This window comes from Papio anubis, chromosome 11 (assembly GCF_008728515.1).
Source record: "Papio anubis isolate 15944 chromosome 11, Panubis1.0, whole genome shotgun sequence".
NCBI classification, from domain to species: Eukaryota; Metazoa; Chordata; class Mammalia; order Primates; family Cercopithecidae; genus Papio; species Papio anubis.
The window spans coordinates 37,755,620-37,779,866 of NC_044986.1; the positions used below are offsets into that span (position 1 = coordinate 37,755,620).

At 39.8% G+C, this 24,247-nt stretch overlaps 2 protein-coding genes across 2 annotated transcripts in view; both read right to left on the reverse strand.

Moving 5' to 3' along the window:
- The window catches only part of CC2D2B (coiled-coil and C2 domain containing 2B), a 131,225-nt gene extending 128,615 nt beyond the window's left edge, over positions 1-2,610 (reverse strand). The window contains exon 1 of the mRNA XM_031652613.1: positions 2,531-2,610. The gene's annotated coding sequence lies outside the window, so the exon portion shown is untranslated. The remainder of the gene's footprint in view (positions 1-2,530) is intronic.
- Positions 2,611-3,249: 639 nt separating this feature from the next.
- ENTPD1 (ectonucleoside triphosphate diphosphohydrolase 1) overlaps positions 3,250-24,247 on the reverse strand; it is a 211,363-nt gene continuing 190,365 nt past the window's right edge. The window contains exon 10 of the mRNA XM_009215050.4: positions 3,250-4,024. Coding sequence (XP_009213314.2) covers positions 3,989-4,024 — 36 coding nt within the window. The 3' untranslated portion in view covers positions 3,250-3,988. The remainder of the gene's footprint in view (positions 4,025-24,247) is intronic.

The following is a 24,247-nucleotide window of genomic DNA, read 5'->3' on the forward strand; positions in this document are numbered from 1 at the left end:
TTGGTTCCGTTTAATTTTCCCCTGGCTCTTGTTAGAAATATTTCTAAATGTATTAATGCAGTTTCCTTCCTTAGCAGATCTGAATTCAGACCAAAATCCAATTTTATCTTTATCTCAGTTCATCTATTGTCACACAGTATGATGACACCTTTCTGAACTCTCTTATAGCAATGTTTCTTAAAGGATGCTCTTCCAGACTTAATTTGAATTAGGATTCTAGGTCCAGAATTAAGGACTCATTCACAGTTATGATGTAATTAAGGCAACAATAGCATTTTGTAAAAATAATCTATTAAAAATATGGTACCAGCTACCCTTTATTGTTATTAGGTTATGTTAGAATTAGAATTTAACTTAACAATTCTTTACTTAGTTCAGTGGAATACAGCAGTATTTCAGTGTACTACAAAAAACATTATGACTTCCACATATTGCATTAACTGGCAAGTTTAAAAATTAACTTAACTGTTATCTTGTTTTCCAAAATCAAAACCTAGGAACAAGTGGTGTGACAAAAGATTTTCTGATCTGTGAATTTATTTAAGTCTTTGAAAGGCAACAAAACTAAATCACCTACTCCTCTCAGGACCAGTTCCCAAGTCATCACCTCCTGCTCCTGTAGATCAAGAAAGATTTGGGCCCACTTCTCTATCTTGGGACTTCTGGTACATGAAAACTAATGTGGAAACAGGTTACAAAAACTATCATATTATATTTTGAAAATTTACATCTAACACACACCATGCAATGTAGTTTTGTTACTCAAAAGTAAATTACAAGATTTATAAAAATACATTGATTCTTAGAGCAACCACTGGCCAGGAGGTCCAGAAACTCGAAACAATTAAGTACTGTAATGAATTTTATTGAAACCTGAAGATGTACCTCTGTGTCTATACTTATAACCTCAATTAGACAGAAAGTCAACCGGGAGGCCCTTTCTGAAAGTGAAGCCCAAAAACCCTCACATCCACTTCCCCATCTAAGCCGCAGTGACCACTCTCCAACATAATCCCTCAACTATAGCTGGATGGAGTTCTTGTTTACACTCCCTGGCATCTCCATCCTTTAATTTTTACAACTTCCCCGCAACTGGATAGCATTCCGTGTTTCAAAGGCTGATTCAAACTCCACGTCTTCCAGGAAGTTTTTTCTAACTCTGTCTCTTGACCTCCAACAGCACTTGTAGTTCGTAATGTGAATTTTGTTCATTACATTCTACCTTGCAAGTTCATCTTTCTGCTTATCCTAATGTGAAGACCAGGACTAGGGCAAGGTGTTCGGCACACACAGTAGGCACTGAATTAATAATATGCCGACCCGTATTTGATACAAATCAAACACTGCTCTCGAGTGATTTTCTTTTTTTTGAGACGGAGTCTCGCTCCGTCACCCAGGCTGGAGTGCAGTGTCCGGATCTCTGCTCACTGCAAGCTCCGCCTCCCGGGTTTACGCCATTCTCCTGCCTCAGCCTCCCGAGTAGCTGGGACTACAGGCGCCTGCCACCTCGCCCGGCTATTTTTTTGTGTGTTTTTTAGTAGAGACGGGGTTTCACCGTGTTAGCCAGGATGGTCTCGATCTCCTGACCTCGTGATCCGCCCGTCTCGACCTCCCAAAGTGCTGGGATTACAGGCTTGAGCCACCGCACCCGCCTCGAGTGATTTTCTTTCTTTTTTTTTTTTTTTTTTTTTGAGACGGAGTCTTGCTCTGTCACCCAGGCTGGAGTGCTGTGGCCGGATCTCAGCTCACTGCAAGCTCCGCCTCCCGGGTTCCCGCCATTCTCCTGCCTCAGCCTCCGGAGTAGCTGGGACTACAGGCGCCCGCCACCTCGCCCGGCTAATTTTTTTGTATTTTTTAGTAGAGACGGGGTTTCACCGTGTTCGCCAGGATGGTCTCGATCTCCTGACCTCGTGATCCGCCCGTCTCGGCCTCCCAAAGTGCTGGGATTACAGGCTTGAGCCACCGCGCCCGGCAAGTGATTTTCAATTGTACTCATTCTCAAACTGGCTAACGAACGGGTCGGCCAGGCCCCCGGACTACAAGTCCCAGCGGCCTGCGCGGACCCGGCTCCCGTAATCCCAGCCCAGCTGGTTCTCCCCATGGAGCAGAGCTCCACAAAAGTGCGGGAATGTCTGACAGGGAAGAATCAGAGAAGCCTTCACCAGCAGCCCGACATTCACCTGGACGCACAGTGCACTTTTCTTAACGTCTGGGCAGCGAAGGCAGGGCACACCATCTACTGCAGGCTAGGACGATCACCAACCGCCCCACCGCACCCTGCGCCCGCCCCACGGCACCCGCCGGCTGCAAGTCACGGCGACCCAGGAGCATGCGCGCTGCGACCCCTGGCCTGCCAGCAAGAGCGCAGCGCGCGCCTGCGGGAATCTTCGGTGCGCCAAGTCTGTTCTCCGCCCGGGTCTATCACCCCCGCCCCTCGCCTCTGCCCGCGCGCGTGTGAGTTGTAGCGTCCCCTGGGTTCTGTTCTGGAGGAGGCCTGAGAGCGGGGTTGCCTGGGGCGTGGGGCCCTCACCCCTCTCGTCGTGGTGAAGAGGCGTATACCCAGCGGGTGAGTACCGGCCGCGAGCTCCCGGTTGAGCGGGCGTCCCCGGGGAGGACGCTGCGGGACGCCGCCGTGGGAAGAGCGTGGAGGACGCAGCGTGGAGGCGCGAGGCCGTAGGACGCCAGCCAGCCAGTTGCGCGGGTTGCGGCGCACTGGGACCTACTTTATGCTTGCCGTCGTCCTTGCCTTGCTAGGAAAAGAGGTGAGCTTTGACTTCGGGTGATTCCTTTGTGACTTACAAAAGAGCCCCCTAAATATGCAAGCGGTTCCTTTTATTTCCAGAGCTTGCTGTTAGCCTACTAATGTACTATGTTTAAAGTATTAAAATAGGGCATGCCAGACACGCTCACCCACGTGTCGTCATTCATTGCTTAATAAACAGAGTATAGCCCTCGTTGTTTTTCTTTTTCCCATTGCCTCGCTCTGAGTTAGAATAACGAGATAAACTAAACGTGATGCGGTTGGGAACTTGTTCAGGGAAACCGGCTGGGACGAACTTCGGAAACTTGGTAGTGTGGAGAGCCGCACAGTGGTGGTTTGTATGCTTTCACTCATTCGAGCCTTCCACGGTGTTTAACTGCATTCTGTGTCAGGCATTGTGCCCCAGCAGTCGTCCTGTGTAAACCTTCCATGCATTTTTAAGCTTTGCTCTTATTTTCTTTCTAAATGTACATGTTAATAACAGGGAATAAACTATTAACATCTTTATTCTGATATTCATTAATTGACTACATTTCTTAGAATTGTCTTTATTTTTTAATAGCGTAGTGACCAAAACTAGTCGCTAGTGTTCAACCTTAGTAAGCAAAATAAAGTCCCAGTGTTTCTGACAGCTTGGCACTGAAACAATATTAGAGTTTCATTTGAGACCATAAATCCCACCCTCCCTATAGTTTCTGTCATACTTGGTAACCACCCAGATAATTTATCCCTTCTCGCAGCATCATTCCCACACCTTCTCCATCTGCTAATCATCTCACTATCCGCCTTCGTCTGGAAACTGGAAACTCTTTCTCTAGACTCCCCATATGTAAACCCCTCTATATCTTTATATCTTCTTGTTCACAGAACACTCCTCCTTGTGATATTGGGTACCTGGCTCTCTCCCGAAGACGCTGCTTTCCCAGCAATTCACCACAGCGAAAGTCTGCCACCGCCCCCGCGCCGCAGGTGGTATCTGTATTTGCCATCTTATGGCCATTGCTAGGCCATTCCATTCCACCCTTGTAAACCTTAGCAGAAACTCTTCTCTAATGAGCCCTTTTCCCTCTCCTCACTGTTATTTACCAGCTGCCTGGTCACTCATGTTCATTAAGGAATTTAGTACCCAACTCAGTTTTTTTTTTTTTTTTTGAGACGGAGCCTCTATCAGCCCAGTTTGGAGTACAGTGGTGCAATCTTAGCTTGCCGCAACCTCCGCCTCCCAGTTTATCCTGTAATGACAGTAGCATTTACAGAAAGTTTCTGTTGGAAATAGAAAAAAAAAACATGGAAAATATATGAGTATAGAAGAAAAACAATTGAAATTCCACTTTTAAAATAATGATATATTCTCTATAAGACACCATTTTCCTTCTCCCTGTCGCTTCAAAACAAAATCAGAACAACACTACATGTAAAAGTTTTGCGATGTGATCTTTATGTAACATTTTGAGGATTTTTCCTTATTAAATAGTCTTTGTGGCCTGGCATGGTGGCTCATGCCTATGATCCAAGGACTTTGGGAGGCCAAGGTGGGAGGATCACTTGAGGCCAGAAGTTCAAGACCAACCTGGGCAACAATATAGCAAGACCCTGTCTCCCACAAAAAAAAAAAAAAAAAAAAATACCTGGGAAGGGTAGTGCCTACCTGTAATCCTAGCTACTTGGGAGCCTGAGGAAGGAGGATCCCTTGAGCCCAAGAGTTCAAGGATATAGTGAGCTATGATTGCACCATTGCATCCCATCCTAGATGACACAGTGAGACCTCATTAAAAAATATAATCAATTAGCTAGGCGTGGTGGTGGGCACCAGCTACTCAGGAGGCTGAGGCAGGAGAATGGCATCAACCCAGGAGGCGGAGCTTGCAGCGAGCCGAGATCATGCCACTGCACTCCAGCCTGGGCGACAGCGAGACTCTGTTTCAAAAATAATAATAACCATATTTGAGAAATGTGATTTTTAACAGTAACATGATATTCCAATGTGTTTCTATTATACATAATGGTGCAGTGAATGTTACACCCAAACTCTTTTTCCCCAGTATTTCTGATATTTGCCTTAGGATAATTTCCAAGACATGAAATCACTGAGGCAAAGGATGTGAATATGTTTAGGCTCTTTGTACAGCTCTAGTTAGTTAAAAGCTTTGACAATGTTCTTATGCTATGAAATTGTCACCAATTATTCTTATTGTCTTATGTTTTTTCTCTTCCTTCTTTGTTCTATGTTTAATGTTAACATTTTATCTGTATTTTGTAACCTTATTTTTCATTTTTCATCATAGACGATAAATCAGAGACTTACTCCAACCCCGAAGTGTATACTGAAAGACTTGATTAGCGTAATAAAAGAACTAAATGAGGAGCTTGGATTAATTATTGATTTAACATACACCAAGATATTATGAAGTTAAGGTAAAGTTGCAAATGTATATTGTTATCATGGGTAGGTCTTAAAATAGAAAGTTTGTTTTTTGTTGTTGTTTTGTTTTTTAAAGACAGAGTCCTGCTCTGTCACTCAGGCTGGAGTGCAGTGGCACAATCTCGGCCCACTGCAACCTCCGCCTCCCGAGTTCAAGTGATTCTCCTGCCTCAGCCTCCTGAGTAGCTGGGATTACAGGCGTCCACCACCATGCCTGGCTAATTCTTGTATTTTTAGTAGAGAAAGGGTTTTGCCATGTTGGCCAGGGCGGTCTCAAACTCCTGACCTCAGATGATCTGCCCACCTCGGCCTCCCAGAGTGCTGGGATTACAGGCGTGAGGCACCACACCTGGCGAGAAACTTTTTTTTAATACTGCACTTAGAAAGTGAAGTAAGATATTCTCTTGGTTATTTTAATATAAATTTCAGAATTGCCCATGAATAATCTCTTAGCAACGTTTTTAGTCCTTCATATAATCATACAGTATTCTTTTTCTAAAAACCATGGGTTGTGCAAAGAGGAAAAAAACACTGAACTTTATCCTTTTTAAAAAGCAAAATAACTAGAAGGAAATGTAGTTGCAAATAGGAAAAGTGAAAAAGGGGCAGAGAAACAAAAGGAGGGAAAGACAGCAATATGATGAAAACAGAAGAGATAAAAATGTAAGTGAGATGGGTATTACAACAGTAGTTTTTGAACTTTAAAAGGGAAATCTTTCAATTAAATCTTGCTCCGAAACCCGTTATAGAAAGCAGATACGGTAAGTGGGGAGTTGTGTTGGTTGAAGCAGGGGATTGAGGATCCAGACTCAGTTCACTTGACATCATAATTATTCTCCTTCCTTCACTTTCCATCCACAGGCCAAGGGGCAGAAGGACACTCTGGAGAGCAGAATTTTAAAACCCTTCTCCAGAGGAAAATAATTCTTAGACCTTATGAAAAAACTAAAAATTGCAGTGACAAGACATGAAAGCATCCGTCTTAGCAGTTCATGTGAAAAAGCAGGGAATTTTACTAGATGCAGTATGATGCAGCTGATTAAAAAGTTAATGCACTTTTAAAGTTTGATATTCTAAAGTTCCAGATTTAAGTCAAAGGAAACAGTAGTTTTACTATACATGTGGATGGTTCTGCCATTTTTCAAGTGTTGAGTTCAATTATGGTACTACATTTTTTATTTAGTTTTTTTTTTTTTTTTTTGAGATGGAGTCTCACACCGTCGCCCAGGCTGGAGTGCAATGGTGTGATCTTGGCTCGCTGCAAGCTCCACCTCCCGGGTTCACGCCATTCTCGTGTCTCAGCCTCCCAAGTAGCTAGAACTACAGGCGCCCGCCACCACACTCGGCAAATTTTTTGTATTTTTAGTGGAGACGGGGTTTCACTGTGTTAGCCAGGATGGTCTCGATCTTCTGACCTCGTGATCCACCCACCTCGGCCTCCCAAAGTTTTGGAATTACAGGTGTGAGCCACCGTGCCCAGCCTATAATACTACATTTTAAATCACTAAAAATTCAAGAGGGATAATGACTGAGTCTCATGTCTCCTGTAATATAGTAGTAAATCAGTTTAAGTTCTTTCAAGACTTCAGTTTTTGACCTCCACAAAGACAGCAATTAGAAATTGATTTTCTGAGGTCCCCTTTGGCTCCAAAATGCAATGAGTAAAGTTTTCATTGACCCTGCTTACTGCCTTTATAGAAATAAATTTCCAATATGCAGAAAGAGAATGCAGAGAATCTTAAATGGGACATAATCACTACAGTTGTTTGTATTTGGAGTATATGGAATTAGGTAGCCAATGCCACCTGTAGCCAATGGCAACAAGGTGGATTTTTTTTTTTTATTGTTTAATACTTTTACAACCTTAATTTTAAGGGATAAGAGACCATTTTCAGCTTAGGTGTTGATAGTGCTAGAGTTTCAAAATGTGGAATATGTGATAAAGAATTTTTATGTAAAATTGGACATAGTAGTATTAAAACCAGAGCTAGACAGTAAAGAAAGCAGTAAAAACTAGATTTTACTCAGGAACTATTGCAATAAAGGAAGGGACTTGAGTATAGAACTGTGCTCAGTTCTGAAAACAACAAGAATAAGGGGGGATTTATACCAAGGAACAGAGTGGGGTCAGTGGATGGAAAATTCCTAGGAGGAAACATCAAGGTCAGAGGGAATTCTGGTTAAACAGATCTAACAGGATTCTTGCCGAAGGCAGGCCAGGATGATCGGACAACACCTGGGGGGCAATGGGGGATGAGAAATTTGATCGGCTATTGAGGGAGGTCAGATATGAGGATGGGGATTCTTACAAAACTGACTTAACAGAATTCTTGCTCTTGATGACAAGGCCTGAGTACCGGGCCTAATAGAAAATGGGCTCAAAGGAACCTGACTAAATTTTGCTTAAGGAGAGTCTTTGTCAGTTGTCATCATACTTAAATTGCTTATTTTTGCCAAGTATCTCTTACCAAAGCTTTATAAGAATTTAATTGTGCTTCTCATTATGAGAACAGATAAAAGGCTATTAAAAGAAAAGGAATTGTTACTAGCCAATTCATAAAGTAGGAGAGAGTTCTTAGACCCAAGATTTCAGAGCAGGAAAAAAAAAAAATGACACCACAGGGACCAGATTAACCCTCCCACCTGAAACAACAAAAGAAAGGTGAAGAAAATATATGAAACAACAATTTCCAAGAAGTTGGATATCAGGCAATGAAGGACAGTGATCTCTGAGAAATGTCCCAGCTTGCTGCCTTGAAAGAGATTCCAGGTCATGGTGCAGAAAGTGGGAATCATGAAGGAGCCAGTCACTGCCAAGTTAAGGGGACAGAAGTGAGATGCCTGGGAAACCAAGGCAGCTAGCACTGGTCAAGAGAGCACTGCCCAGGGAGAGTATTCTGGAGTACTCTTTCCCCAGCCTCAGGTGCTTTCCTGGAATACAGAAGGTTTCCCTGCATTTCAGGAAAGTACCTGAGGCTGGAGAAAGCTGCTCTAGAAGGTTAGAGGGGACAGTACTTGGAGCTCACATAGGGCTGGCAATAGTGACTTTTCCCACCAGCTATTATGAGGTTATGGAAAACCTCATAATTCACAGGATACTGGGTAGCATTCAGAAGGGCCTTGTCTCAATAGTGGGGAATAATGAGCCCTAGACTAAACATTACTCTGATCTTACCTAATAAGTCTTAACAGCAAGACCTGAAAGGATCAAACTGTTTCCAAGTAACCGCCTCCTGAAACAAAGCTCAAGAGTATTTGTAGGAATCTAAAAAAGATACAGTCCTATGAGTTTGGGTTACTTTTCTTCTTCTAATTTTTCTGTTTCTGTTCTGAAAATGTGAGAGGTTGCATGGGACAATGAAAAAAGTATTAGACTGGAAATAGGAGAGCTGAGTTTTTGTCTAGTTCTGCTACCGACTTACCATGTGACCATGGTCAAGGTTTTCTTTTTTCTTGTCACAAGTGACCCCAGTACATGGAGGGATTTGGATCAAACAAATTCTGAAGAATTCTTAAACTCTAAAATGAAATTGTCTTCAGGCCTTCTATATTTTCTCAAAAGAATCAGGAACACTAAAATGCAGAAAAGATTACTTGATTCTACTTAGTTTTATTAATTGTTTTATCAAGCATAAGGGATTCTAATTTGTTACAAAAATTTAAATCACTTAAAATCAATTTGTGAATTTCTCTTAAAGTTAGTCATTTGCTGGATAAACCAAATTATACATAACATTTATCCATTTTAATGTTTTTTTATTTCAATAGCTTTGGGGAACAGGTGATGTTTGGTTACATGCAAAAGTTCTTTAGTGATGATTTCTGAGATATTGGTGCACCTATCACCCAAGCAGTGTACACTGTACCCAATGTATAGTCTTTTATTCCTCATCCCTCTCGCAGCCTTTCCCCCAAGTCCCCAAAGTTCATTGTATCATTCTTATGCCTTCTTATGTCCTCATAGCTTAACTCCCACTTATGAGTGAGAACATACGATGTTTGGTTTTCCATTCCTGAGTTACTTCACTTAGAATAATGGTCTCCAGTTCCATCCAGGTTGCTACAAATGCCATTATTTCATTCCTTGTTATGTCTGAGTAGTATTCTATAGTGTGTGTCTGTGTGTGTGTGTGTGTGTGTGTGTATATATACACATATATATATATATACACATACCACATTTTCTTTATCCACTTGATGATGGGCATTTGTACTGGTTCCATATTTTTGCAGATTTTGCAATTGTGAATTGCGCTGCTATAAACATGCGTGTGCAAGTATCTTTTTCGTATAATGACTTCTTTTCCTCTGGGTAGATACCCAGTAGTGGGATGGCTGGATCAAATGGTAGTTCTACTTTTAGTTCTTTAAGGAATCTCCACAGTTTTCCATAGTGGTTGTACTAGTTTACATTCCCACCAGCAGTGTAAAAGTGTTGCCTTTTCACCACATCCACACCAACATCTATTTTTTTTTAATTTTTTAATTATGGCTATTCTTGCAGGAGTAAAGTAGTATCACATTATGGTTTTGATTTGCATTTCCCTGATAATCAGTGATGTTGAGCATTTTTTCATATGTTTGTTGGCCATTTGTATATCTTATTTTGAGAATTGTCTATTCACATCCTTAGTCCACTTTTTGATGGGACTGTTTGTTTTTTTCTTGCTAATTTGTTTGAGTTCCTGTAGATTCTGGATATTAGTCCTTCATTGGACGCATAGTTTGCAAAGATTTTCTCCCACTCTGTGAGTTGTCTGTTTACTCTGTTGATGATGATGATGATGATGATGATGATGATGATGATGATGATGATTTTGCTGTGCAGAAGCTTTTTAGTTTAATTAAGTCCCATCTATTTATCTTTGTTACATTTGCTTTTGGGTTCTTGCTCATGAGGTCTTCACCTAAGCCAATGTCTAAAAGGGTTTTTCCAATGTTACCTTCTAGAATTTTGATGGTTTGAGGTCTTAGATTTAAGTCTTTGATCCATCTTGAATTGATTTTTGTATAAAGGTAAGAGATGAGGATCCAGTTTCATTCTTCTACATGTGGCTTGCCAATTATCCCAGCACAATTTGTTGAATAGGGTATCCTTTCCCCACTTTATGTTTTTGTTTGCTTTGAAGATCAGTTGGCTGTAAGTGTTTGGCTTTATTTCTGGGTTCTCTATTCTATTCCATTGGTCTATGTGCCTGTTTTTTAACAGTGCCATGCTGTTTTGGTGACTGTGGCCTTATAGTGTAGTATGAAGTCGGGTAATGTGATGTCTGCAGATTTGTTCTTTTTGCTTAGTCTTGCTTTGACTATGTGGGTTATTTTTTGGTTCCATATGCATTTTAGGATTGTTTTTTCTAGTTCTGTGAAGAATGACAGTGTTATTTTGATGGGAATGCGTTGAATTTACAGATTGCTTTTGGCAGTATGGTCATTTTCACAATATTGAATCTACCCATCCATGTGCATGGGCTGTGTTTCCATTTGTTTGTTGGTTAGGTATTTAACATACCATATAATTCACCCACTTCAAGGATACAATTCATGATTTGTATTAAATTTACCTATTTATGCATCTATTACTGTACATCAGTTTTAAAATACTTCTATCTCCCTAATAAGAACCTTCATGTTCATGAACTGTTCATTCCTATTCCCCCACCCCAGGCAACAATTAATGTTGTTTCTGTCTCTAGAGATTTGTCTCATGTGGACATTTCATATAAATGGAATCATACAATATTGGTCTCTTGTGTTTGGCCTCTTTCATTTAGCATGTTTTTAAGGTTTATCCATGATATACAGCATATATCAGTAGTTCATTCCTGTTTTTGCTGAATAATATTACATTATATAGATAAACCACATTTTGTCTACCTATTCATCAGTTGGTGGTGTGAAGGGAAAATTAGTCTTGGGGCCCCAAAATCACTAACCTAAAAGGAAAAGTCAAGCCGGGAACTGCTTAGGGCAAACCTGCCTCCCATTGTATTCAAAGTTACCCCTCTGCTCTCTGAGATAAATGCATATCTGATTGCCTCCTTTGGAGAGGCTAATCAGAAACTCAAAAGAATGCAACCATTTGTCTCTTATCTACCTATGACCTGGAAGCCCCCTCCCAGCTTCGAGTTGTCACGCCTTTCCAGACAAAACCAGTGTTCATCTTACATGTGTTGATTTATGTCTCATGTCTCCCTAAAATGTATAAAACCAAACTGTGCTCCATCTTGGCCACATGTCGTCAGGACCTCCTGAGGCTGTCTCACAGGCACGCATCCTCAACTTTGGCAAAATAAACTTTCTAAATTAACTGAGACCTATCTCAGATAGTCAGGGTTCACAGTGGACATTTCAGTTGTTTCCCATTTTGGGCTACTGTTAATAAGTTTGCTAAGAACATTCATATTGAGGTCTTTGTATGGATACATGTTTTCATTTCTCATGGATTGATACCTAGGAGTGAAATTTCTGGGTCACATGGTAAATTTATATTTAACTTTTAAACAAATTCCCCAACTATTTTCCAAAGTGAGTTTAGTCATTTTTCTACATCCTTGCCAATATTTGTTATTGTCTATCATTTTTATTTATTATCTTAATGGGTTTGAAAGGGTATCTCATTGTGCTTTTAATTTGCATTTCCCTATTTATAATTTGCATTTTGTATTCCTGAATGGCTTTCTGCCATTATCCCATTTAGATTGATTCTTTACAATAAAGCTTATGAGTATTGGCAATAGAATTTAATTATCACTATAAGAATAGATCACTACCCCATTTCCCTTTTTATTAGTCTTTGCCTTATTCTTAGAAAAAGTTTCCTTTTTTTAAAGAAAAAAAATGTTTCATGTCTATAGAATATGTTTCCTTTTTAGCTCCAGGATCTCACTGTCCCTATCACTTTCCCCTCTGGCATCTTAAATCTCCCTGGCCGCTTTCCTCTTGCTTTCAAACATACCTAGAAGTGTTCTGTTGGTTTCTATTCTCTTGTATGAACTACTATTCCATTTTCTTGTTGTGCCTATTGTCAAACATTTGAAAACACCTTGTCTGTGATCACCACCTCCATTTCTTTACTGTGCCATTCTCTTCTTAAATGTGTGGTTTGTTTTCACCACTTAATGCAATTGCCTTCTCAGAAATCACCAACAACCTAGCCAAATCCTGCAGCCTTTTCTTTGCAGCATCTGGCATCTACACATACAGACTGAGAATGCCAAATCCAAAAATCTGAAAATTGAAATGCTCCAAAATATGGAACTTTTTGAGCATTGACCTGACACTCAAAGGAAATGCTCATTAGAGCATTTCAGATTTCAGATTTTGGGATTATGGATGCTCAACTGGCATACTGCAAATATGCTAAAATCCACAAAAATCTGAAATCAGAAACACTTCTGGTCCTAAGCATTACAGATGAGGGATACTCAACCTGTACTTAAATTTTTTTATTTTGAACACAGTAATTATCCAGGTTTGCCTCTTTTCTGATAGCTCTCAATCACTTTGGTTGTCTCTATTCTTCTCACTGTAGAGGTTTTATAAAACTCTTTCTTTGGCTTTGCTTTTATTCCCATTCTCTTGTCACTTTGGCTGTCAGGTCTGCCAGATGACCCCTAAATCTTTCTCATACCTTAGTTATGTACAAAATCCCCACTTCTCTAAGGAACACTTTCTTTTCAAATCACAGGTCTTAGGGATAGTTTGTGTAGCTCATAAAAAGAATGAATGTTTTATGCATATTTGTTTCTTTGACACCACATCTGTTTTGTTTGCATTATGGTCTTTCAGTGTTTCATAAGCTAAATAAAATCAAACCAGAAACTGAATTTTGCCTGAAAGCTGGGGATTTCCTTCTCAGTATTTATTCAGGTATTCTGGGAGGAAAATTTATTGGTTACTAATCTCTTATAAGAGCTGCTTGATTAAATATTCTCTCCTTATAGTCTTCTTCCCTTTGCAACCTTTTGCTTGTGCTTGTTTTTAGTCCCTACCTAAAGAAATGTTCTTCGCAATAGATGACATCTGAAAATTAACAATACCAGAAAATTAACTCTGGGGGCATTTTACTAGAATTCAGACAAGTCATTTTCTGAGCTCATGTCAACATTAACATCCATCTAAGGTTGTGATTGCTATTTATAGATACTAATATATAATTTTTCCTGCCTTCTTTGGCCTTTAGCCCTGAGAAGATTGCTTTTATAATATGCCTAGATGTCAGTTTTCTACTTTATGAAACTAAACAACACTGGAACAATTCAAAAATCTTAGTGTCTTTTAGCCTAAACTCAATGGCATATTCCTAAAGAATACTTTCCATTTAATTTTATCTTCTCTAATGAAGATAATGGTATTCATGCAACATCTTTTATATGCTGTATGGTACTCAAGCAACATCTTTTATATGCTGCTCAGCAATTCTGTTAAGGACCTCTATGTGCCAGGCACACAGCTCAACACTAGACCTACAGAGGTCAGAAGGAGCCCTTGCCCTCAAGGAGATAGGTAAGTAAACCAGCAAATAGACACTTTATCCATTCCACAAGTATTTATGGAATACCTACTGTGTCCTGGCACTCTGCTAGCTCTGAGGATTCAGCAATGAATAAGACAGGTGTGAAAATAAGTAATTCAAAATCTAAGCTGTTGCAACTCCAAACTATTTTGAGCCTTAAAGAAATGTGATTATGGGGCCTGAGTCACATTACAAGCAGCTGTAACCTGGGAAGTTGTAATCTTTGTTTCTGTGATTATAGATTAACCATCCTCCTTGCTCACAGTGTTTTACAAAATGTTACAAATGACTAAAGGGCTCCAGGAAAGACCCCTTCCCTGTTACTGTTGGTTTTTATTATAGATTAACTTTCCTTTTAGTTTCTCACCCAAAGATTTCATGGCTATCACACTGTGTTAAGATGGAGTGTTAAATACCTCTTTTAAATTGGAAAGGAAATGAAAACCAACTGTAAAGAAAACAAGCCATACAGAAAAGAAACTCATAAACTAGCCTTCTAGAAAATGTTAGAAACCTACTAAACTTCTTTGTTTTCTGCCTATATATGCAAGAATTTAACGTTGAACTTTGGAACACTGACCCTATTTCTCTGGAGTCTGTGTCTCCCAGATGGCTATTCCCAGCTTTTTACTTGAATAAACTCCACTGGATTTTGATTCTTTTGATTATTTCAGGTTAACCCACACCAGGCCGTGAAGCTTGTAAATCTGTGTGGACTTGCAAGGCCTTATATGATGGGATTTTGCACTTGCTGTTTCCTCTGCCTAGAATGCTTTATCTTTGCATGGCTCAGTTCAAATGTCACCTTCTCAGAGGGCCAGTCTTCCATGACTGTCTTATTTACTGCTGTTCCTCTCTTCTAGTCACTGTTGATTGCATGATCTTGGATTTCCTTCAAAGCACTTACTACTATCAGAAATGATGTATGTACTTGCTTTTGTCTGTCCCTCTTGAGGGCAGGGACTTTGATTGATTTGGTATCTCTAAGTGTTTAAACAGTGTGTGGAATATTTTGGGCACCTAAAACATTTGATGATGGGATGAAACAACGAATGTGTGGATGGTGCTGGAGAAAGGCATTCAACACATAAGGCAATTTCAGATAGTGAAAGTATGGGTACTCAGAGAAGGTTAATGGAGAAGAGTCGGAGTATTCTGATGTCTGAGCAGAAATGTAAAGGAAGCATTGGCTAGGCAAAGAAAACAATGTAAGCTGGATCACAGAGGTGTGAAAGCATGGCGCATGGGGGATTCACAAGTAGTGAGAATGCCTAGATTATAGGTTCACCTAGGGGCAGATAGCAAGGGTGAGAGCAAGGAGCTGACTTGTCTTAGGAAGATTTGAATTACAGCCTAAAGGCAAAATGTAGTCATGGAGGCATTTTATGTAGAAGTCACATAATAAGTTATGTATCTTAGATTACTCTGGCACCAGAGAGTAAGACAGATTCGAATAGATAGTTTACATGAAGGAAAAAGGGTGTTTTCCCTGTTCTCACACAGCTACTCAACACTTCTGACACCAGATGTGTGGGGATTTTCCCACACACATCAAGCAGTTCTGCTGTGGACACCATCTGGGTGTCCTGTAATTCAATTCTGTTGACACTATCTATCTGGAGATAGCATCAGATCCCATAGGTTGAGGACTTAGTCTCACAAAACTGTCCCCCACTTCAGATGCCAATCACAAGCCCCAGGTTGCAGTCTGTACTTCTGACAACTGGCTATAGATCAGAGTTCCCATAACCCCTCCTAAATCATTCTATTAATTTTCTAGACTGCCTCACAGTATGCGGGGAAACACTTATGTTTACCCATTCATTAAAAAGGACATTGCAAAGGATACAGAGGAACAACCAGACAAGAGACGCACAGGGCAAAGTACGTGGAAAGGGGAGCCAGGCTTCCATGCCCTTTCCAAGCAAGCCACCTTCTAGGAACCTCTACGTGTTCAGCTATCCAGAAGTTGTCCAAACCCAAGCCTTTTGTATTTTGATGGAAGCTTCATTAGGTAGGCATGAGGGATGAAATCATTGGCCATTGGTGAGGAGATTAACCTACAGCCTTTCTCCCCTCCCCAAAGGTTAAGGGATAGAGCTGAAAGTCCCAACACTTTAATCCTGCCTTGGTTTTTCTGGGGACCAGAAATTCTAATGTATAATGCTGAGGCTATCAGGGGCCCCAGTCACCAGTCATCTCATTAGTATACAGAAGGCACTCTTACCACTCTGGAGATTCCAAGGGTTTTGGGAGTTGTATGTCAGGAAATGGACTATGACCAAATGTATGTTTCACAGTATGGAAGAATGGAAGTAGGTTGGCGGCACAGAGATTAGTGTGGGAACAATTACAGAAATTAAAGGAAAAATTAATTAAGGCCTAATCTAAGGCGGTGGCAGAAGAGATGGTGAGGAAAACAGTTGAAGGTTTTAAAAGAGAGACTTACTAAAATAATGGCGAAGAGATGTAGGTACGTGAGTTGGGGGGAGGAATGGGTTGATTTCCCAGGTTTCTCACTTGGTACCAATCACCCAGATTGATGCATTATGTAGAGAGGAGATATTTAGCCTCACCAGCTCTCAAAGTCATTGAACTGTTGGGGCACAGGTGACTGCAGTTGTGTACATAGTCCCTTGGCTAAAATCTGAAGGATAGCCCTTGTAATGCTTTAATGAAACACAGCTTTGCTCATCTTGGCAACCTGTGCTGACTGCTCTCTATAAAACTGCTAGCTGTACCAGTTTGGGTGTAAGGATATGGTGTTTGTCTTCTAAGAAATCCTAGCTACTGGTCAGGCACAGTGGTTCACACCTGTGATCCCAGCACTTTGGCTGAGCCAGGAGGATCACTTGAGCCCAGGAGTTCAAGACCAGCCTGGGCAACATAGGAAGATCCCACCTCTACAAAAAATAAAAATTTAGCTGGGTGTGGTAGTGTGTACCTGTAGTCCGAGCTACTTGGGAGGTTGAGGCAGGAGGATCACTAGAGCCTGGGAGGTTGAGGGTGCAGTGAGCCATAGTGGTGCCACTGTACTCCAGCCAGGGTGACAGAGTGGGACTCTGTCTCTCAATAAAAGAAAAAGTCCTGGGTACCTATTAGAGAACAAAGTTATTCCCCCAACAGGCAATTCAGATGCTTATTTTCTTTTGTTCCTAGAATAGAGTTTTGAACTTGATTTTACATTAGAATTTATCATGACTTTTTTTTTAACCTGATGTCTGGTCCCACCCAAGAGCAATTACATCAAAATTAAAAAGTGATCATTTCATGTACCCACATCTGAGAACCTTCTAGATTCACTGCCCTCATGAATCAGAGTTCTAATTTACATCCCTACTTTTTGGGTTGATACTCGGCCCAGAGAGGAAACTCGAAATTTGAGTTTGTGATCAGTGCCAGTGGGTTGGTTTTCCATTGCTGCTATTACAAATTATTGCAAATTTAGTGCCTTAAAACACACAATACCTTACAGTTCCGTAGGTTAGAAGTCCAACGTGGGTCTCAGTGGGCTAAAATCAGGTGTCAGCAGGCCTGCATTCCTTCCTGAAGGCCCTACAGGAGATTTGTTTCCTTGCCTTTTGCAGCTTCTAGATGCCACCCACACTTCGTGGATATTGGCCCCCTCCCTCCATCTTCAAAGTCAACAACTTTGCATCTCTGTGTACCTTTCATCTGTAGTCAAATCCCCACAGCCAGAAAGGTTCTCCAATTTTAAGAGCCTACATAATTCGATTGGACCCACCTTGATAATCCAGGCAATCTTCCCATCTTAGTCACATCTGCCAATTCCCATTTGCCATATAAGGTAATATATTCAGAGGTGCCAGGGATTAAGATGTAGATATCTTTCTGGGATGAGGGGCATTATTCTGCCTACTGCAGCCAGTTTTCAGAAATTATATTACAATATAGTAAATATGGACCAGCTTTGAGTAGCCCTTTTAAGTAAAATACTACTTCAGTTCTTCATAAATATTTGTTGGACTGAATTGAAAATATGAGGTTTAAGCATTTGTTCGTCTACTTTAAAAGGATGACACTGGTCTTGGGGACCCACAAATGACTACTTTTGTTGTTCTCCCACTGTCTAGCTTTAAGCAATCTGTCTTTTCTGTGTGTCATTTTTTTTGTTTTTTTTTTTTGAGACGGAGTCTTGCCCTGTCATCCAGACTGGAGTGCAGTGGCACGATCTCGGCTCACTGCAACCTCCATCTCCTGGGTTCAAGCAATTCTCCTGCCTCTGCTTCCCAAGCAGCTGGGACTACAGGCGCACACCACCACACCTGGCAATTTTTTTTTTTTTTTTGTATTTTTAGTAGAGACGGGGTTTCACCATGTTGGCTAGGCTGGTCTCAACCTCCTGACCTCAGGTGATCCGCCCACCTCGACTTCCCAAAGTGCTGGGATTACAGGCATGAGCCACAACACCCGGCCCACTTTTCTTATCTATAAAATGAAACATTTGGATTTGATGATTGCAAGGTGCCATGAACATTTAAAATATGCTTGGGTACGTCTAGGACCCAAATATTGGTTACATACTACTGCTTACATGATTTTGATTTTCTGTGAGGCTGTAGAGCTAACATGAAAATAAGCTGCCTGAAAATTTTAAGAAACACCTACCGGGTCTGGGTTCCAATGAATGATAGCTGAAAAGGAAATTCAGGTGTCGAGGTAAGCTACAGCTTAGAGGAAAGGCTTGTAGAGGGTGAGTATCAAGATATTTCAGACTAGGGCCGGGTGCAGTGGCTCATGCCTGTAATCCCAGCACTTTGGGAGGCTGAGGCGGGTGGATCACCTGAGGTCAGGAGTTCTAGACTAGCCTGGCCAACATGGTGAAACCCCGTCTCTACTAAAAATACAAAAGTTAGCTGGGCATGGTACCAGTCGCCTGTAATCCCAGCTATTTGGGAGGCTGAGGCAGGAGAATCACTTGAAGCCTGGAGGCGGAGCCTGCAGTGAGCCAAGATTGTGCCATTTGCACTCCAGCCTGGGCAACAAGAGCGAAACTCTGTCTCAAAAAAAACAAAAACAAAAACAACAAAAAAGATATTTCAGACTAAATGTAATCCTCAGAAAAAGGCAGGTCTTGCTCAAGTAATTTAGAGGTCAGTATTGGAAAGAAAACTAGAATTATCTGGGAGGATTTATTCAAACCAGCCAGAAATAATTTGAATTAGGAATAGATTAGACTTAAGTAAAAATTTCCTGAACTCATGTTGACTCATGTACTAAATAGAACGGGGCTGGCCACTGCTTTGTACTTAAAATCAATTACCTCCTTGGAAAGAGACAATATAACTTTTTGGCTGTCTTAGTTAAGACTGCTGTAACAAAAATACCATACACTGAGTAGTTTAAACAACAGAAATTTATTCCTTACAGTTCTGACAGCTGGGAAGTTCAAAATCAAGGTGCCAGCTCATTCAGTTCCTGGTGAAGGCTCTCTTCCTGGTTTGCAGACAGACACCTTCTTGCTGTATCCTCACATAGCCAAGAAAGAGATCATCTCTTTTATGTCTCTTCTTATAAGAGCACTGTTCCCATTCATGAGAGCTCCACCCTCATGACCTAATTACTCCTCAAAGTCTCCACATTCAAATACCATCCCACTTAAGGATTAGGACTTCAACATATGAATTTTAGGGGCACACAAACATTCAATCCATAGCATTAGCTAAGAACATGGGAGGCAGAGCCAGAAAGCCTATGTTTAAATTTCACTGCTTCCACGTTACGATTTTTGTGCCGCAGTTTTCTGAACTATAATATGGAGATAATACCTCACAGGTTGTTGTAAGGATTAAATGAGTTAATACAAGTAAAGCTCTTAGCACAGTGCCAAATATGGTAGGAGCTAAATAAGTGTTAGCTATTAACTCTGAGATTTATACCTCAAATAGTCATTACTCATGTACTAAAGGACTGTACAAGGAATCCCTATCCAGCTAAAATTCCTTTTAAACAAAATTATAATATGCAGAATTTTTTCTGTAGAATTTCAGATTGATTATATGCATCTTATAAGTGATGAAGTAAAAACATTTTTAAAGTCACGGGATACTTGTGTATTATCTACAACAAGAAGAAAAGGGAATTTATAACCATCTATTGAAGCAAGAGTTCTTAAAAAGTCTCTAATGAAGGGAGGAATAATAAGCAAAGTTAGTACCAAATCTCCACTATTAAAGACATTAAAATACCATTATTATTATTTTGTATACTGTTTTGATTATATTTTGGTGAAGCTAAAAATACTTATAAGGGCTCATTAGTTAATTCAGTACTTCAGTACCCCTGACCTAATTTCCCACTTCCTCTCTCTCTTCCTTTAAACTTTCCTCATAATGCGTATTCTTTAAACCCCTAATTTTTATGCTCTCTTGGCCACAAGAGATAATGGGTATAGCCTAACAATTGAAAATACTCTCTAAAATTGTGCTTGAGGATGTGTTATTCTTGTTTCCACTATGACAAATGGCAACATATCTATAGATTCCCAAGCTATGAATGGTGTATAGATTTGCCTTTTTCTCATTTTATGTTCAACTTATGTTTCTAAAAGCCTATGACTGTTTCTGATTGGATTTTAAGCTTCTGTTGTTTATTGATACTTTTCTTCTAGTAATCTTAGAATGGGTGTCTGGGATTCAGATGAAGATGCAAATCCCCCAACCGATAATTCTATGGAAGAATCCAGAGAATGGCCTCTAAATAAAGACTTTCATGGGTATTAGTAACATGATTTTAAATGAATATTTTATAAAAATTATGAAACATATTTTTAAAATAATAGAGTAGTGGGGGAAATCCATAGGATTGGGAATCAGGAAATTTGGGTTCACTGCTTAGCTCTGCCACTTACTAATTGTATGTGACCTAGATAAGTGATAACTTTTTTAGGCCACAAATGTTTAATTTATAACATAAGGAGTTGGACCAGATCAGTTAGCTATTCTTATGCTATATTCTAAAAACACAGTGTTTCATGAGATATTGTTAGTTTTACAGGAATAAAAAAGTATTTTTTAAAGTCAAATAAGTTTGGGAAATGCAGCCCACTATGACCATGAACATTCACTGATTAAAAGCATTAGACATCCTGAAGAAACTTATTAAATTGTATTTAGCCCAGCATTTCCCCAACTTATTTAAACACAGAACTCACTTTTTCCCCCCACAGAACAAGCATTATGATATGGGACAATAAGGTTCTCCAAACTGGGAAATGTTGAAATAGATAATCTCTATGCTCTTCAAAATCTAAAATGCTATGATTCTTAGTAATAACTTGTATTTATTCTACCGATATATCAGAAACTGAATTAAGGTTTATCAAATGGTACTAGAATCTTTTCTATGACTTTCACATATAATGTGTATGTGTGTGTGTATATTTATAAACTGACAAGACAATAGAAAAAAATCTTGCAATCTTCTCTATCTTTGATAAGTTTCTACACTCTTTGGTGGCATTTTTCTCTACAAAACTAATTTCAGAATACATAGTACTAGTTTAAATATAAGAAATCGTTTGTGTTTGTCTTTGGTTTGATTTTTTGAGAAAAAATGAAATATATAACTTATTTTCAATACATTGAGATTATCTACTGTGAACTGATTTAATACAAGTTAGAACAGACACAATTCAGAATTTTCTCTTTCCCAGGAGAAGGAGCACTTGAGCAGTGCCAAGCACTGTTAGGCATTAGCCTCACAGGACATAACGTACAGGAAGGGTGTACAGAGCTCTTCAACTTCCCACAGCACTTCATATTGCCTTGACACAGTTCCTTTCCCTCACACAATCTCTGCTTTCCCATTCTAAGGAAGGATTTATCTTCAACATTGAAAATAACTGTTATATTCCTGTTTCTTATAAATCCTTGGGAAAATCCCTCTTAGGAGTTAGTGCCAGAGGCCGGGCACGGTGGCTCACGCTTATAATCCCAGCACTTTGGGTGGACGAGGTGGGCGGATCACGAGGTCAGGAGATTGAGACTATCCTGGCTAACACAGTGAAACCCTGTCTCTACTAAAAATATAAAAAAGTAGCCGGGTGTGGTGGTGGGTGCCTGTAGTCCCAGGTGCTCGGGAGGCGGAGGCAGGAGAATGGCGTGAACCTGGGAGGTGGAGGTTGCAGTGAGCCGAGATCGCACCACTGTACTCCAGCCTGAGTGACAGAGCAAGACTTGGTCTCAAAAAAAAAAAAAAAAAAAAATAGTAGTGCCAGAAATTGGTTGGCTTGTTTTCAGGTGATATTGTGGGGATTGGGGGGTTATTTTTGTTTAGGTTGGGTTTTGTTTTGTTTTTTAATGAAACTTTCCTTTTATGTTCTTGTTGCTAGGAAGCACAGTTCTAATTTGTGGTCAATTATAGTATCTTATCCTAGGTCTTTAAAAGTTATCTTTTTTCATTCTAACTGAAATCTATTCTTCTTTTTTATCTCTATTTCAAGTTGGTGTGTTTTTTATGTTATAAAACAGTTTAGCAGTTCCTTATAAAAATAGAAACAGACTTAGCATAGGACCCAACAGTTTCACTCTTGGGCATTTATCCCAGAGAAATGAGAACTTTTGTTCACTCATAAATCTGATATGAATGTTCATAGCAGCTGTATTTATAGCAACTAAGAACAAGAAACAGCCCAAATATGCTATTTATATAATAAATATTTTAATGTTATCAGCTCAATGTCTTTAGGAGTAAATTATATTTTGATTGTTTCTTTTGACATGAAGTCAGTACAATAAACCAGCATGTCATCAGCCATATTTGTAAGATTACTTCTTTAATGCATCAAATTACAGTAAAAGTGACCTGGTTAGGACACTTTCCTTTAAATGAAAAGATGCCATTAAATGTGTTCACCAGTTTTTACTAAAAATTTATTGTTTAACACCAAAACACTTTTGTTTGGAATTTTTAAAGCTTATAGTTACAAGCTGATAGCTGATAGTAATACACGAGATAGAAAGAGATTATTTAGGCAGATAGTGAAGGCAAAATAGTCCTTGGCAGACCCCTCTCTGTAGCAGAGAGCTATTCTCTTTCACCTGTTAAATTTCTGATCTTAACCTCACTCTTTGTATGTCTGCATCCTTGATCTCTATGGCCGTCAGACAGCAAACCTCAGGTGTCTCCCCAGACAACAAGGCTGCTTCAGTGGGAGGGTGTTTTGGGCTCACAAGTAGATAGAAAGGAGAAATGAAAATGAGGCACAACCCAATTTAGGAAACATCACACCAAAGTCATCTTGTGTCCTGTTGAATTGCGTAAAGGGAGCTTTTGCTAATAGCATAGCATTTATCTTTTATTTATTGTTAAAATACTGGGAATGTATAGCATATTTCCCCCACCACACATGGGTCTGGGAAAAAGTCAAGGCTTCTTAATGATCAGTACCCTCAAAATGGTGTACAGATAAACAATTATGATTATGTCAACAATGAACCTGTCCAAAGGCATAGGGATTTTGATGAATACCAGTGTAGTGACAGCATACCAGAAAAGAGACACTTGAGAGACTGGGATTTTGCTCACAAGGGACTAGGATCAAGATGTTCATTTTTTTGCTAATCATCAGTGTTATAACGTCTCCCAAGAGGAGATGGAGTTCATTAACCGGGTGCCTGGAACAAAACGAAGACCATTTAATGATCACCAGCCTCACAGTGACCTCCATGAACCAGACCCTGGAGATGATTTTGATTTTGTTAGCAAAGCTTGTGGACAAAAGATGCATACTGTTCATAACCAGGCCTATAGGAGCTTTCAGGAACACTTCCAATGAAAGATTTTGGTTTTGTTAACAGAGGCTGGAGACGAAAACAACTCTTCCATATAGCTGTGAGTACTCACCTCATGGGGATTTTCAGAACCAGTTACCTGTACGAGGTTTTCATTACTTCAGTAGAAGTGGTTTGCAAAGGTAAAGACCTTTCTACCAACACTGTTCTCACGATGAAATGAATTTGGAAGATATAGAATGTACTGATAAAGTATCACATCATACACTGGGACCTTTACATGACCATTCCAATAATGATTTTTCAGAGAAAATGCCCTTGAAAAAAATGTGTTAATAGAGGTTGTGGACAAAGATTGCCACCTTCTCAAAAATTTCAAAAACAAATGGAGTTAAGAAATTTTGTTTTCAACAATGGAACTGAACCAAGGCAAATATTTTACTATTACCACCCACCTAGTGAGCCGCAAGAATAAATGCCATCAGAAGACTTGGACTTTGACCAAGAAACATTCTTACAAAGACCAAGATCTTGTCAGGACCACCCACTTCCTATTAACATAAATCCTGATTGGTATTTAAACAAGTCAGTCATTTTGTTCTCTACACTAAGGAATGGTATTTTATTTCAATGAAACACTCAAACTTCTTTCAAATTAGGGTATTTGTATAAACATTCAAAAGTGGTATAAAATTATAACTCAAAACTAAAATTCATAATTGTTGCGCTGTAGATTCAATTTACAACCAAGGCTATTTCTGATTGCTATGAATTGAAAATACCCCATTAAGTTA